Source organism: Myotis nattereri (assembly GCF_964212035.1).
Source record: "Myotis nattereri genome assembly, chromosome: 15".
NCBI classification, from domain to species: Eukaryota; Metazoa; Chordata; class Mammalia; order Chiroptera; family Vespertilionidae; genus Myotis; species Myotis nattereri.
The window spans coordinates 48,275,939-48,291,829 of NC_138090.1; the positions used below are offsets into that span (position 1 = coordinate 48,275,939).

The window sequence follows — 15,891 nt, forward strand, 5'->3', positions numbered from 1 at the left end:
TAAGTGGGGCAAAGCGAGGTTCCCTCTCCCCCCCCCCCCAGATCAATGAATAAAAATGAAAAACAAACAGCCAGCCCCTCCCAGCCCCCCCCAGCCCAGCCTGCGTCACCCCCGCTCCTCCCTGCGCAGCGGGAGCGGTTGGCCCGGAACCCCGCCCCGGGACGTACCACTCAGGCCCCGGGGGGGGGGACCCTGAAAGATCGCGCAGGGCTCCTCCCGGGGACCCCGGTGTCCGACGCTCCCTGGCCCACCTGCAGGGGGTCGGGTGGAGGGAGGCTGGGCGAGGGGCAGAGAGCGGCGGGCGGAGGGCCCCGTCCCGGCTGTGGGCGCTTCTGCTCCCGCACCCCCCCCCCCCGCGTTGGTTCGCGCCGGGGCCGCGAGGAAGGTCCTGGCGGCGCGGGTCGGCCGGGCGCACATCCCGAGTCCGCGCCCCGGAGGCGGCGTCCCCCGCGAGCGATGCAGCGATCCCGGGCCGCGGCGCTGGCCGTCAGGGTCGTTTACTGGTGAGCGCGTCGCAGGGCCGCGCCGGGTCCAGCCTCGGCCGAAAGGAGCGGGGGGGGGGGGGCGCGCCGGGGCGGGGTGCGCGCGGGCGGGGGTGGGGAGTGGGGGGGGGTGCGCGCGGGCGGGGGTGGGGAGTGGGGGGCGGGGAGCGAGGGCCTGCCCCTCGGGCCTGTGACCGTCTGCACAGCTCAGGCTGCAAAGGCTGCCCCGACGCCGTGTGGCGTTTGGGAACCTCGGGCTCGGGAGTCAGTTTGGGAGGCGGGGGAACCAGCTCGGTAAGGGGAGCGCCCCCCTCCTCCGTCCGAGCTCAGGTGTCCCCTCTCCCAGCACCGGGAACAGCCTTGGGGGGGTGGGGGCGGAGGGTTGAGAAGGTTCGAGAAGGTTCCGCGTAGGTTTGGAAAGGAATGAAATGCGATGGATGGACCTTTTCTGGCCTCAGTTTCCCCGCCGGTAGAGGGAGAGAGCTGATCGGACTGGGCCCCAGGGATGGGGCCGCGTGTGGGGGTCTGTCTGTCCAGGTCCCCGCTGCAGCGGGCAGCCCCCGGCGGTGACTGCTCTCTCCGTTGGCCCCTGGCACTGCTGGCACCCACGGGCACCCACAGGCTCCCGGCACCCACAGGCTCCTGGCACCCACAGGCTCCTGGCACCCACAGGCTCCTGGCACCCACAGGCACCTGGCACCCACAGGCACCCGCCCCGTGGCACCGAATAAATGCACCTTCTGTGAATTTCCCCACCCAGAAACCTCTTGAGGGTGGGGAACTTCAGCTCCATTTTACAGGAAGGGAAACTGAGGTGCGAGTGGGTCCTGCAGGTCAGCAACTTGAGGTCCAGACTGCAGGTCACAGGGATCTGGGTCTGCTGGCCGGCCTGTCCGAGCACTGCCCGCCAGGACAGCCCGCGTGCGTGTGTGTGTGTAATCCTCACCCAAGGATATTTTTTCCATTGATTTTTAGAGAGAGTGGAAGGGAGGGAGGGTGGGGCAGAGAGTAAAAGGGATGTGAGAGAGACACCTCAATTGGTTGCCTCCCACATGCACGCACTGCCCCCCCCCCCCCCCCCCCAACCAGGGCCTGGATAGAACCTGCAACCCAGGTGTGTGCCCTTGAGCGGGCATGGCCCTGACAGGGAGCCGCACCCATGACCGGTCTGCACGGGCTGATGCTCTAACCCAGTGGTTCTCAACCTTGGCTGCACATTAGAATCATCTGGGAATCCTTTTAAAATCCTGATTTCTGGGCTTCACCCTCCGGAAATGCTGTTTCTTTGTCATGGGATGAGGCCACAACATTAGTCACAAAGAAACAGCATTTCCGGAGGATGAGGCACAGAAATCAGGATTTTGAAAAGATTCCCAGGTGATTCTAATGTGTAGCCAAGGTGGAGAACCACTGCTCTGACCACTTACCACGCGGCTTGGAACCTGGAAGCCGGGGTTTTGAGGATCAGATCTCAGTGTTAGAAATGCTCTGGGCAGAGCACAGGTGGAGTGCCCAGGCCCTGGTCCTGAAATAGCCTGCGGGAGGCTTAGGTTTCACCTCAGAGCCGGGGAGCGGGGGAGGGTGGCTGGTGGGGTGGTGGCTGGCGGGGGTGGTGTGTGGGCTGGGCTGGTGGGGGGCGGGGTGCTGTTTCTGCAGTTCTCGTCCTAACCCAGTTCTCTCCTGTTCCCTCTCGCCCTTCCCCTCCTGCTCATGCTCGCGGTCTCGTGTCCCCCCCTTTTCCTGTGCGCCTTTCTGTCTCCTGTCCCCCTGGCTCTGTGGGTTTCCTTTGTGTGGGTGTGTCCCTGCCCCCCCATCTCTGTGCCGCTCCCCAACCCTCTCTGTGTGTCTTACCTCTCTCTTGCGGGTGTCTGTCCCCTTGGTTTTATCATCTGTGTCCCCTGCTTCATTTCTTCCTGCCCCCTCCTGTTTCCCTCCATCTCCCCACAAACCCCCGTCTCTCCCCTGATTCCGACTCCTTCTCCCCGACCTTCTCCCTCTCTCCCGGACTCTCTCCCGCCAGTGGTGCCTGAGGCTACAAGCCCAAGGTAAGCTAGTGGCTGGGAAGATGGGAGGAGGGCTGGCTGGGGTGGCCCCCGTTGACCCCTATTGTGACCCCACCCCTGCAGTATCTTCAACTCAAGAAGAAGTTAGAAGATGAGTTCCCCGGACGCCTGGACATCGTGAGTTTTGGGGGCAGGGGAGGGACTCACACGTGAGTCACACTGTCTGTCCCTCAGCCCTGGTGTCAGTGGGGTGTAGGGGCAGCCCACCCTTCACCCTGTTCCTCACCCCTGGGAAGGGTTCGGTGTCCCCAAGAGTGCGTCTCAGCCCCTCCAACATCTCTCTCCCCAGTGCGGCGAGGGGACTCCCCAGGTTACCGGGTTCTTTGAAATAATGGTAGCAGGGAAGTTGGTTCACTCTAAGAAGGTATGTCTGTCTGTCCATCCTGCCTCATTTTTGGGCTGGGGGTCGTGGTGGATGGGGGTGGGCTTGGCGTCTTGGTCCCAGCTCACCCCTTTCCTCTTCCTTCCACCCCAGGAAGGCGATGGCTTCGTGGACACAGAGAGCAAGTTTCTGAAGCTGGTGGCCGCCATCAAAGCCGCCTTGGCTCAGGCCGGAGTGCCCTGAAGGTGGAGGTGAGGGGCCCTGCTCCTAGGCCCTAGAGGGGACCCCTGGTTCCTAATGTGCTCCCAACCCGGTGCTGCCTCCGGCCCAGTGCGCTCCCGGGCCAGCGGCCACTGCCACGCTGTTCTCAGGGCCATACCCCTGCCTTTCGGCACCTTCTGAGCCTGATTTCCAATTTCCAAGCCAACAGGTTCTGGACAAGCCCCAAACCCCACCTCTTCTAGGACAGGGCCCTGTCCGGAACCCGGGAGAGCATAGACCAGGGGTTCTCAACCTTCTGGCCCTTTAAATACCGTTCCTCATGTGGTGACCCAACCATAGAATTATTTCCGTTGCTACTTCATCACTGTCATGTTGCTACTGTGATGAATCGTCATGTAAATATCTGACATGCAGGATGGTCTTAGGCGACCCCTGTGAAAGGGCCGTTCGACCGCCATAGGGGTCGCGACCCACAGGTTGAGAACCGCTGGCCTAGAGGCATTTCTGCCACCCTCCCCCACCTGGTGTCTAGCACTGAGGCCCCCCCCCGTGCACTGTGGGCTCAGGCACCTGTGCCAGGTGCTTCACACCACAGACTGGTGCCCAGGCGCTGCAGCCCGAGTCCTGATAGAGACTCTGCCAGGACAGGGTGAGGGCCCCAAAGTGGAGGGGACGTGGACGTTTCAGTTAGCGCGATGCCAAAGTGCAAAGGTCGTGCCCTGTGTGGGTCTGAAATGAAGGGAGCCTCCCCTGATTGGAAACAACGACCACGAGCCGTGTCATTTCAAAGCTGCAGGAGCTGAGGGGGTGTGCGCTGTTGACTTCAGGAGAGCAGGAGTGTGTGTGGGGGGGGTGTCGAATGGAGCGCCTCCCATTGCGTAATCACACCATTTGTCGCTTCCAAACTGTCAGGAAGTCCAAGGTGTTGGCTGTGTCAGCCAGCCGTTCCCTTGGATCCCAGAGAGGTCCGTCAGGGGTGATTTCAGCTCCAGAAGCAGCAGCGAGATTGACGTAAAGGAAGGAGAGAGGGAGTGATTGCATGGTTTCTGAGTGCAAGGGGTCCCCAGACCAGCCTCAGGTGTGGCGATTTGCTAGAAGGACTCAGAACTCGGCGAAGCTGATCTACCCCGGTTACGGTTCATTACCCATCTACCGGGATGGGTAGAGGCTGTCAGCCCAGGGAAGAGGCGTGGGGGTAGGGAGTGGGGTGGGGTGGGGTGCTGGTCCAGCAGGGACCAGGCGTGAGCCCCCAGTGAGGTCAGGCGGACGACACTGAGTCCTCCCAGCAGAGGCGTGTGGCCACAGGCACGCAGTACTGCAGCCCGGGGAGTCACCTGGTCCTTGGGGGCCCGTCATGCAGACATAGCCGAGTGCTGCGTGCTGGCCTTGGTTACCTGTCCCCCGCCCCAGGTCAAGGCCCCACCACCAATCATGTTAGCACAGCTGAGCCAGTGTGGCCCCCGGGCGCCAGGTAAACCAAGATACCAGGCAGGGCATTCCGGGGAGACTCCAGTGAGCCCGTCTCGGGGCAGGGTGGGCCCTGCCTAGTCAGGTGGTGGCTGGTGAAGAGGTCTGACCGCTGTGGGCTGGTTGGGGGGCGGGGTCAAAGAAACCATTTCAGTTTTGCTGTTTTCTCTCTGGAACTGACTTAAGGGGGTGGGAGGAGTGAGTCAGGCTTCCTGTAAGTCCGCTGGGGGCCACCCACCGGACCGTCCGCAGCGGGACCTCCGCTTGCCTCTGAGGGTTCCTCAGGAAACTCCAATGAGAAGGAGGTCTGGGCCCACCTTGCCTTTGGCTTAGAATGTTCCCGCCTGGTCGGCCACCCTCGTGCCTGATTTTCTCCTGGGCTTGCATCTCCGCCTCCCTCTCATCGCTCTTCCCTTATGATGGGTCCCCACCCGGCCTCTCGCCCTGCAAGCTGACCTCCCCCTCCTCTCTCACAGCCCGTGACCTTGGCCCAGCCTCTCGCAGACGCTTCATGACGGGATGGACTGAAATGTCTCCAGACGCCGGTCTTTTCCTGATGTTCTGCGGCTGCTAGAAGTGCCCTGGTCTTTGTGTGTGTCTGTCTTTCCCCGGAATCTAGCGTTGCACACTGGCCCTGTCCCCCACTTTGCCGTCTCCCTGCCTACACCCCGATGTCTCCCTGTCCCCCCTCTGGTGTTTGGGCTGGTCCAGCTCCAGGTTTCTTTCCCAAGGAGGAGCCAAGAGGGGGTCCGGTTTCAGCTGTGTTTGCAACGTTGACAGTTCAATAAATACTGAATGAGTTTAGCAGACGTGCCCATGTCCCTGCGTGTCCGTTTTACTCCGGGAAGCACCCCTCCGTCTCCGCCCCAGGGCAGCACCCCTCCGTCTCCGTCCCAGGGAAGTAGCCCCCAGCTATCGGGGGCTCAGGATGCAGGCGCCTTGCTCATGAATACGCACTTGGAGCAGCTCTGAGCGTACGCAGCAGCCGGGACAGGAATTTAAACGCCACTGACTCCCAGATCCTTTGTCCAAATAAGTCATGCCAGTGACCTAAAGTCTCGAACACTCGTGTTAGTTTGCCAGGGTTTCCATGACAACATTCCACACAGACCAGGCGGCCCCAACAACTTCCTTCCTCACCGTCTGCAGGCTGGAAGGCTAAGGTCAAAGCGTCCCCGGGTCTACTTTCTTCTGAGGCCTCTCTCTCTTGCAGAGTTACCTCCTCACCGTGTCCTCACATGATCTCTGCCTGTGTTCCCTGTGTCCAAGTTTAATTTCTAAGACCCAGTTAGATTGGAAAAGGACCCACTTTAGCAGCCTCTTTAATGACCTCTTTAAAGACCCATCACAGTTTTTGACAGGGCTTCAATATGTTAATTTGGGGGTGGGGGTGAGGGTGGTGGTGGGGAGGTTTGGGGGCGGGGGAGCTTATTAGTCCCATAATGACACGGCTCCCAGGGAGAGCGGGGTGGTGATTCCATGAACAGAAAGTGGCAGGAGGCCCTGGGAGAACCCAGGGCTAGAGACCAGCCCCCCAGCTCTACCCAGGCCCCCTGGGGCCACCAGGAGTGGTTGGGCGCATTCCCAGGTTGATAGACGCACTACAGCCTTCCACCTGCGGTTCAAGCAAGTCACATGGTTGAGCCCAAAGTCCAGGGGACCTGGATGGCTAAGTGAGGAACTGCTTGTGTTTGACCAGCCCCTCGAGCAGGGTCAGGGACCTGCATCATCAGCCATTGCATTGCATCACTGTCCCTGGGGCAGCTGCTGGGCCGGTCATGCTGAAGGTGGGGTGCTCTGAGGATGGGGTGCTGTGTGGAAGGCAGGCAGACAGACATGAGCAGAGCAAGGATGATGGGCCAAGGGTGGAAAGCCCTGGGTGCCTAGCAACGGACAGTTGTGAGTGGGACCTCACCCCCAGGTGACCTGTCCTCCCCTAGCACATCGCTGGTCATGCTGGTCATGCGGATTGGACCCCCTGGCCTTTCCTCCCTGGAGATAACACCCAGGCCTCAGTTGCATTTCAGCTCCAGGCCCAGAAAAGCAGCAACACCAGACAAGCAACACCTCCCGCCAAGGCCACGGCTGCCTCAGGGCCAGCGGCATTGGGTAATGACCCTGCCCTGGGCCGACCAATCAGTTAGTGGATACCCCAACTCTGAGAGGACACACCTGGAGAGCCGCTGAGTAATCTATTGAGATCTTAACTCTCAATCTCCACCCTTAAAACCCTTAGGACCCAGTGGGTTCTTCCTCCTGAGAGCACCCCCATGCCCCCCTATCCCTCCAGGGGCGTTATATTGCCTTCCTCACTCCGAAGCTCCAAGGGCCCTGCACCCTTATAACTAGTTTCCTGAGCCCATTTCTTCTGTTAATTACTTCTTCTACTTCTGTGATTTTCCAAATAAACGTTCTCTAATAGTTTGCGTCTTAGCTCTGAATTCTTTCCCAGCCACAACTCAGGTCTGGTCCCATCCCACCAGCCTAACACCAGGTCCATTGCTGCCACCCAATACTCAGGTGCTGCCATGTTGATATTCTGGACTAGAAATCTCACAGGTATATGTATATATATATAATCAGTATCAATTAAAATAAATTATATATATAAAATATATTTTAATTGATTTCTAGAGAGAGGAGGGGAGAGGGAGAGAGAGAGAAACATCTATGTGAGAGTGGAACATCCATCAGCTGCCTCCTGCACACCTTCTATCAGGAATCAAGTCCATAACCCAGGCATATGCCCTGACCAGGAATCAAACCAGCAACCTTTTGATGCATGAAATGACGCCCAACCAATTGAGCCCCACCAGCCACTTATTAATATTTCATGTGGCAAGACTATAAGATCTATGGGAGTCTGGCCACTTTTTCCTGCTTCATTCAAACATACCTCAGCCAGTTAATGTTTTTAGAATTCCATTCTGATATTTCACTACCAGGGATATTTCACTACCATTCTGATATTTTAAAATATTTTTAAAAATATTTTAAAGAGAGAGAACCAAGATGGCGGCATAGGTTAACGCCGGAGTTTGCTGCTTTGAACAACTACTTCAAAAGTGAAACTAAAAGACGGAACGGACATCACCCAAAACCACTGGAACGCTGGCTGAGTGGAAGTCCTACAACTAGGAGGAAAGAGAAACGCATACGGACACTCAGAGGAGGCGCAGTGCTGAAGTCAAATTCTGAGGTGCGGAGTGCGCGGAGCGGGCTGGCGGCGGAGGGCGCGGTTGGCGTTTTCAATCGGGAGGGAGTCGCAGACTCTGAGCTCCAGATCTGGGCGAGTCTTTAGGGACCCAGACTCAAACGGGAGAAGCGCGACTGTCTGGTTTTGGTCAGAGCGAGTGCAGCTTTCTCTCCGAGCTTTGCAGCGGGTGCTGGGACTCAGAGAGGCAGAGCCCCTGGGGACAGGACTGAGAGCCGCCATAACTGCTCTCTCGGGCCCACCCTGTTGATCCTGTGCGACCTGCCCCGCCCAAGCCCTGCACAGAGGCATTTGCCGGATAGCCTCAGGCAAAGGCTAGATTAGCACCTCCCTAGAGGACAGAAGTTCTCTCACTGCTGACACAGCTGATTCTCATAGCCACTTGGCCTGGAGGTCAAACCCTCCCTGGAATTAGCTACAACAATCAAGATTTAACTATAAGACCACAAACAAAGACCACTAGGGGGTGCACCAAGGAAGCATAACAAAATGCGGAGACAAAGAAACAGGACAAAATTGTCAATGGAAGATCTAGAGTTCAGAACCACACTTTTAAGGTCTCTCAAGAACTGTTTAGAAGCCGCCGATAAACTTAATGAGATCTACGAGAAAACTAATGAGACCCTCGATGTTATATTGGGGAACCAACTAGAAATTAAGCATACACTGACTGAAATAAAGAATATTATACAGACTCCCAACAGCAGACCAGAGGAGCGCAAGAATCAAGTCAATGATTTGAAATGCGAGGAAGCAAAAAACACCCAACCGGAAAAGCAAAATGAAAAAAGAATCCAAAAATGCGAGGATAGTGTAAGGAGCCTCTGGGACAGCTTCAGGCGTACCAACATCAGAATTATAGGGGTGCCAGAAGATGAGAGAGAGCAAGATATTGAAAACCTATTTGAAGAAATAATGACAGAAAACTTCCCTCACCTGGTGAAAGAAATGGACTTACAGGTCCAAGAAGCGTGGAGAACCCCAAACAAAAGGAATCCAAAGAGGACCACACCAAGACACATCATAATTAAAATGCCAAGAGCAAAAGATAAAGAGAGAATCTTAAAAACAGCAAGAGAAAGAAACTCAGTTACCTACAAGGGAATACCCATACGACTGTCAGCTGATTTCTCAACAGAAACTTTGCAGGCCAGAAGGGAGTGGCAAGAAATATTCAAAGTGATGAATACCAAGAACCTACAACCAAGATTACTTTATCCAGCAAAGCTATCATTCAGAATTGAAGGTCAGATAAAGAGCTTCACAGATAAGGAAAAGCTAAAGGAGTTCATCACCACCAAACCAGGATTATATGAAATGCTGAAAGGTATCCTTTAAGAAGAGGAAGAGGAAGAAAAAGGTAAAGATACAAATTATGAACAACAAATACGCATCTATCAACAAGTGAATCTAAGAATCAAGTGAATAAATAATCCGATGAACAGAATGAACTGGTGATTATAATAGAATCAGGGACATAGAAAGGGAATGGACTGACTATTCTTGGGGGGGAAAGGGGTGTGGGAGATGCGGGAAGAGACTGGACAAAAATCGTGCACCTATGGATGAGGACAGTGGGTGGGGAGTGAGGGCGGATGGTGGGGCGGGAACTGGGAGGAGGGGAGTTATGGGGGGAAAAAAGAGGAACAAATGTAATAATCTGAACAATAAAGATTTAATTAAAAAAAATAAAAAAAAATAAAAATCCTGAAAAAAAATATTTTAAAAATATTTTTATTGATTTCAGAGTGGAAGGGAGAAGGAGGGAGAGATAGAAACATCAATGATGAGAGAGAATCATTGGTCAGCTGCCTTCTGCATGCCTCACCCTGGGTATTGGGCCTGCAACCCAGGTATGTGCCCTGACCAGGAATCAAACCCTAACCATGACCTCCTGGTTCATAGGTCGGTGTTCAACCACTGAGCCACACCTGCCAGATGGGCCTTTTATATCTTAAATGTACCTACCTATCCTGAGAAAGTCCATTCAAATCACTAAAACATATAACATTTTATTTGTATCAAATCCTGTGTTCAGGAGAGGGAAGAGAGCCTTAGAAACAGCTACCCCTGTTTTTAATTTTACCTCATGGGAGGAGAGAGAAAGTGCTCACCCAATTCACACCTCTGGCTAAGAAAATTAAGCCAGAACTTCCTGCCTGAACCAGACTACACAGGTTGTGAACAATGTCTCTATGTGACCAACTAGTCAACTGCATCTTCTCGGATCACCTCCTATCACCAGGAAGCCACATGGCGGGGGTGGGGGTGGGAGAGGGGAGGGGTGGGGTGGTCCCAGTTGCATCCCCAGGGATTGACTACTGGTCACTGAGATTTAGCATAGTCAAAGGAGTCACCACCTTTAGCTTGGGACATGACGCTTTTCAAAAAAATAAGGAAGAGGGAAAAATACATTTCTCTTCTCAAATGATTTCACTCCTGCTGGCCGTGGGACCTCAGGTGAGTGAACTTGCCTCTCTGGGTGAAGATTTGGTGGCGGGAAGAAGCAAGGGAATGAGGGTGTGGGATCAAGGCTACTTCGCCCTGGGGTCAGGCATGGCCAAGGCCATGTGCAAAATGGGAGACGTTGCCTTCAATGCCTTTGGGACCCCTTGCTCTTTGGGTACCTCTGCTGCCAATATATCCTTCTGGAATCTTAAACACCATACCTGGGTGTGGGACCCGCCTGTTTCAAGTCTATCCTTAGTTATAGAAGTTCTGTTCAGCTACTTTCCAGATGGTTCTCCAGGGTGATTGTTCTGTGAATTTAGTTGTAATTTTGATGTGGTCGTGGGAGGAGGCAAGCACAGCTATTTGAAAAAATATATTTTTATTGATTTCAGAGAGGAAGGGAGAGGGAGAGAGAGGTAGAAACATCAATGGTGAGAGAGAATCATTGATTGGCTTCCTCCTGCGCGCCCCCTACTGGTGATCTAGCCTGCAACCCGGGCATGTGCCCTAGACTGAAATCAAACTTGGGACCCTTCAGGTTGCAGGCTTACACTCTTTCCACTGAGCCAGACTAGCGAGGGCACAAGCACAGTTTTTACCGATTCCTGCCTCAATGTCTTTGTAGCTTCAAGATGTCTTCCCTTCTCCATTCAGAAAACCTCTTTCTCTGCTTCCTGGCTTTTCCTGGCTTCCCTCCCTCAGGGAAAAGACCCACTCTCTGCTCCTCTTAGCCCAGCCCCTCAGCAGCTCCACTTTGCAGAACCTCATGATAGGAGCTCCTTCCGCTTCACAAAGAATTTAAACTTCAAGGACATTTATTGTTAAGAATCTCCAGATCAGGCCCTAGCTGGTTTGGCTCAGTGGATAGAGCATCGGCCTTCGGATGGAAGGGTCCTGGGTTCAATTACGGTCAAGGGCACATGCCCGGGTTGCGGGCTTGATCCCCAGTGGCAGGCGTGCAGGAGGCAAACAATTGCTGATTCTCTTTCATCATTGATGTTTCTCTCTCTCTCTCCCTCTCCCTTCCTCTCTGAAGTCAATAAAAATATATTTAAAAAAAATCTCCAAGTCGGTAGTCAGCTCAACAGTGTAATCAAAATTTTAGAATTTTTCTGTCTTTTCATTCTCTTACCTTCCTTCAAAATGTGGGGCTTCCATCTGCTTGGTGTTTGCCTCCTGGTGGCAAGGTGGCCAGTGCAGCTCCAGGCATCACATGTGTGTGAAGCAGGGGGGAGGGGTACCTTGTAAGCACACGCCCCGTTAGTGTTGTCCTCCTGCCATTGTATTTTATCGAGGGAAAAGACATGTAACATAAGACTTACGTTTGAACCCCCTGGAAGGGTATGATGAGTACACTTAGCTCATCCCCAGTGTTTTGTAACTATCGCTGCTCCCCAGCTCTAGAATCTTCCATCACTCCAAAAAGAAACCTTTAACCCAGGGGTCCTCAAACTTTTTAAACAGGGGGCCAGTTCACTGTCCCTCAGACCGTTGGAGGGCCGGACTATAGTTTAAAAAAAAACTATGAACAAATTCCTATGCACACTGCACATATCTTATTTTGAAGTAAAAAACCAAAACGGGAACAAATACAATATTTAAAATGAAGAACAAGTAAAGTTAAATCAACAAATTTACCAGTATTTCAATGGGAACTATGGGCCTGCTTTTGGCTAATGAGATGGTCAATGTCCGGTTCCATATTTGTCACTGCTAGTCGTAACAAGTGATGCACGTGTGCATCAGTTAGTCTAGATCTGGTTGGAGATTTCAGATGTTTCATTCTGGAAAAAGGCTCTCCTAACTTCAAAAAATGAGGCCCTACTAATTGAAAAAAAAAAAAAATAGACCTCCTAACTTCAAAAAAAAAAAAAAAAATCCTGACTTCTTACCTTGGTCCTCAGGCAGCAGCAGGCTCTGCACAGACAAGCTCGTGACTCGTCTGATCACACCCGAGAGGCGAAGTCGAGAGACAGAGAGAAGGAGGGGAGTCGGAGAGTGCGGCGGACATTCCACACATGCGCACTGCGGGCCGGGAGGAGTGGGCTGCTAAGCAACAGGCAGCGCCAGCAAAAACACCCGGCTGGCCAGATAAATGTTTTCTGCGGGCCGCATGTGGCCCGCGGGCCAGGCCGTAGTTTGAGGACCCCTGCTTTAACCCATTAAACTGTCACTCCCCGTTCTCCCCTCCCACCAGGCTCTGACTATTGCTGATCCACGTTCCATCTCTACAGAATGGTCTATTCTGCAGATTACACAGAAATGGAATCATAAGTATTCGGACTTTTGTGTCTGGCCTCTTTCACATCAAAAGATTTTTTTTTTTTTTTTAAAGAGATGAAAAGACATTTTATTGTTATTTTACTGTATAACTTAAAGGGTGTCCCAAAATTCACGCAAGAAGTAATTTTGATAGAAACACAGGTTTATAATTAAAAATTGTATTTTTTTATTGATTCATAAAGTATACAGTATAGGGTTATGTATGGAATAGCATATCAGGTAAATGGCTTCCAAGGCTTTTCTGGCACATACGCACTCTTTTGTTGAAATTTTCCATGATCGTTTTGCATAAATGTGGCTGAATTTCGATGAGGCTCATTTTCATCTTGATGGCTTGGTTAATCGACAAAATTGTCGCATTTGGGGTTCAGAAAATCCACGAATGATTGTTGAGAAACAAATGCATCCACCTTGTGTCACTGTTTGGCGCGGATTTTGGGCTGGAGGCATCATCGGACCATTCTTCTTCAAAAATGCGGCTGCTCAGGCAATAACAGTTAATGGTGCTTGCTGTCGCGACATGATAATCCATTTACCCAATATCCTATTCCACACATAACCCTATACTGTATACTTTATGAATCAATAAAAAATTTACAATTTTTAATTATAAACCTGTGTTTTCTATCAAAATTACTTCTTGCGTGCATTTTGGGACACCCTTTAGTAGTGACTATACCTGATTGCATTTACTCAAACGGCAAATGAGAAACAGGACAGCCTTTTGCTGAAAACCTCAATATCATCTGTCTTTTGGAGGATTTGGTTTCCTACGACGTGTATGAGACGGTCTACGAGGATACCAACGGTGCTTAGCAGTAGGACATTTTGCTAAGTTGATTGATCACAGGCCCTTGGTCAAAGTGTTCATTTTTTCCTTCTAATCTGGTTTTCAGCATTTGATCCTGATTCATAATTATGCACAGGACCTGCCGAGGGATCGCTTTTGGGGTCCATATGAATATCCACAGCAGGATGTAGCACACGATTGTCCCGCCATCAGATGTCAAAGCAAGTTCTACTTCGCCAGTGCAGTCACCTGGAAGAGAAGAGCGTGCGGATTTATGACAAACACAATATAAAGCTCCATTTTGGATTGGAAACAAATGTTTCAAGATCTGTTTGAGATGGCCCGTTTCACTGCTGGTAGGGCCATGCTCGCATAAGGTGCTTCTCAGGTGGTATGGAAAGAGACTTAAAGAGAAAATGTGTTTAAAAGTTGCTTCTAGGCCCTGACCGGTTTGGCTACAAGTGATGGATAGAGCATCGGCCTGTGGACTGAAGGGTCCCGGGTTCGATTCTGGTCAAGGGCATGCACCTTGGTTGTGGGCACATCCCCAGTGGGGGATGTGCAGGAGGCAGCTGATCGATGTCTCTCTCTCATCGATGTTTCTAACTCTCTATCCCTCTCCCTTCCTCTCTGAAAAAAAAAAAATCAATAAAATATAAAAAAAGTTGCTTCTAGGCATACCTATTTTCTTTTCTTTTTAAAATATATTTTATTGATTTTTTACAGAGAGGAAGGGAGAGGGATAGAGAGTTAGAAATATCGATGAGAGAGAAACACTGGTCAGCTGCCTCCTGCACGCTCCCCACTGGGGATGTGCCCGCAACCAAGGTACATGCCCTTGACCGGAATTGAACCTGGGACCCTTCAGTCCGCAGGCCGATGCTCTATCCACTGAGCCAAACCCTTTAGGGCTGGGTATACCTATTTTCATCCCTTGACAGCTGCTCCCCGAGAGCCTGACATCTTGCCTCCAGCTAGGTCCAATAGGAAGATGTTTCTGTACACCTGAAACCTACATAATTTTATTAACTGATGTCACCCCAATGAGTTAAAAAAAATGTTGTTTTCAGTGTTCATCCACGTTGTAGCATGTGTTAGGTAGGACCTCATTCCTTTTTATGGCTGAGAAAGGCTCCATAGTCTGGATATCCCAATGGAATGACCAACTCATCAGCTGGTGGACAGCTGTGTCCACTTTCGGCTGATAATACGGCTGCTTCGAACACTTGTGTCCAAGTATTTGTTTGAGCCTTGGCCGGTGTGGCTGGGTGAGTTGGAGCATCATACCATATACTGAATGTCTCTGGTTCCATGACAGGTCAAGGCACATACCCAGGCTGTGGGTTTGATCTTAGATGGAGTGCATATGGGATGCAGCTGATCAATATTTCCCTTGGCCAGACAGCCTTGGTCCTGCCCTCAAGAGGACTCAGTAGTGTGCTATTCCGGAAGAGACTTAGTTTAGAATCTATGGGAGAGAAGATGCCCTGCGTGATGGAATGGAAAAGGAAACCAAATTATGAGATCTCCTTGCTGGATTCAGCTCACCGTCTGAACTGCCTCTTCCTGTGTCAGGGTGGGGTCTCCCCTCACTGGACATGATTTCTGCTTCTAGTAGTGTGTGCTTGCGATTTTATGGCTTTCTGAGTGTTTTAGAATCCTCTGTTCCTCTTTTATTTTCCTGTTCTCTTGTCCTATATGTTGAGGGCTTTCTGTAGTGCTATGTTTGAATTCCTTTCTCTTGTTTCTCGTGTACCTCCTGTAGACTTTTGGTGTGTGGTTACCTGGACCCTTGGCTTAGGAAAAAATGAACGGCCTCTCCTTACATTGGAGGTTGAAAACCCAAAAGAAAAGAACAAACACACATACCCCAAACCACCCTGGAGCTGAACCCCTACCTCACACCACACACCATCACTGCTAGATGTATTCAAGGACAGTTTACAGTGGGGAAAGCAGAGACAGAGGACAGGGCTTCTGTAGAGTTTTATGTCAATTTCAAAATGAAACACGTGGTCAAGGTCATTTTTAACTTTTATTAATGAATTCATTAGGTTTGACGGCATCCGTTTGCCACGGTTGGAAAGGACAAACGGATATGTAACAGGCAAGGAGAAGCACTGAAATAGTCCTTAAAATCCAGAAATTCTACTGATAAAAATATACAAATGGGACCGATATTTGTAACAGTTCATTGCCGAGAAATAGAATCAATTCCAATGAATGCAGAGAAATGAGCAAAGAAATAATAAAATAGAATAAAACCCCCAAACACGTGCTGAGTGTTCCCGGTGTCCAATGATGCTGTGAGAAGGGGGTGAATTCTCCGAGTCCAGGTAATGCGATAGGAAAAGCACAAGGAAGCCGCCAGTCCAGTGAGGGCGAACCTATGACACGCGTGTCAGGGGTGACACGTGAACTCATTGTTTTGGTTGAATTTTCTTTGTTAAATGGCATTTACATATATAAAATAAATATCAAAAATATAAATCTTTGTTTTAATATGGTAGCAAATATCAAAAAATTTCTATATGTGACACGGCACCAGCGTTAAGTTAGGGTTTTTCAAAATGCTGACATGCTGAGCTCAAAAGGTT

The 15,891-nt window shown here is 51.5% G+C and overlaps 1 protein-coding gene across 1 annotated transcript; it reads left to right on the top strand.

The window, feature by feature from the left end:
* The first annotated feature begins 369 nt into the window (after positions 1-369).
* SELENOW (selenoprotein W) lies at positions 370-5,365 on the top strand. The gene is made up of 6 exons (XM_081108244.1): positions 370-503; positions 2,503-2,527; positions 2,609-2,662; positions 2,835-2,909; positions 3,021-3,118; positions 5,033-5,365. Exons 1-5 carry the CDS (start codon positions 457-459, stop codon positions 3,108-3,110), a joined length of 291 nt encoding a protein of 96 aa, XP_080964370.1. The 5' UTR covers positions 370-456; the 3' UTR covers positions 3,111-3,118; positions 5,033-5,365.
* Positions 5,366-15,891: the final 10,526 nt, after the last annotated feature.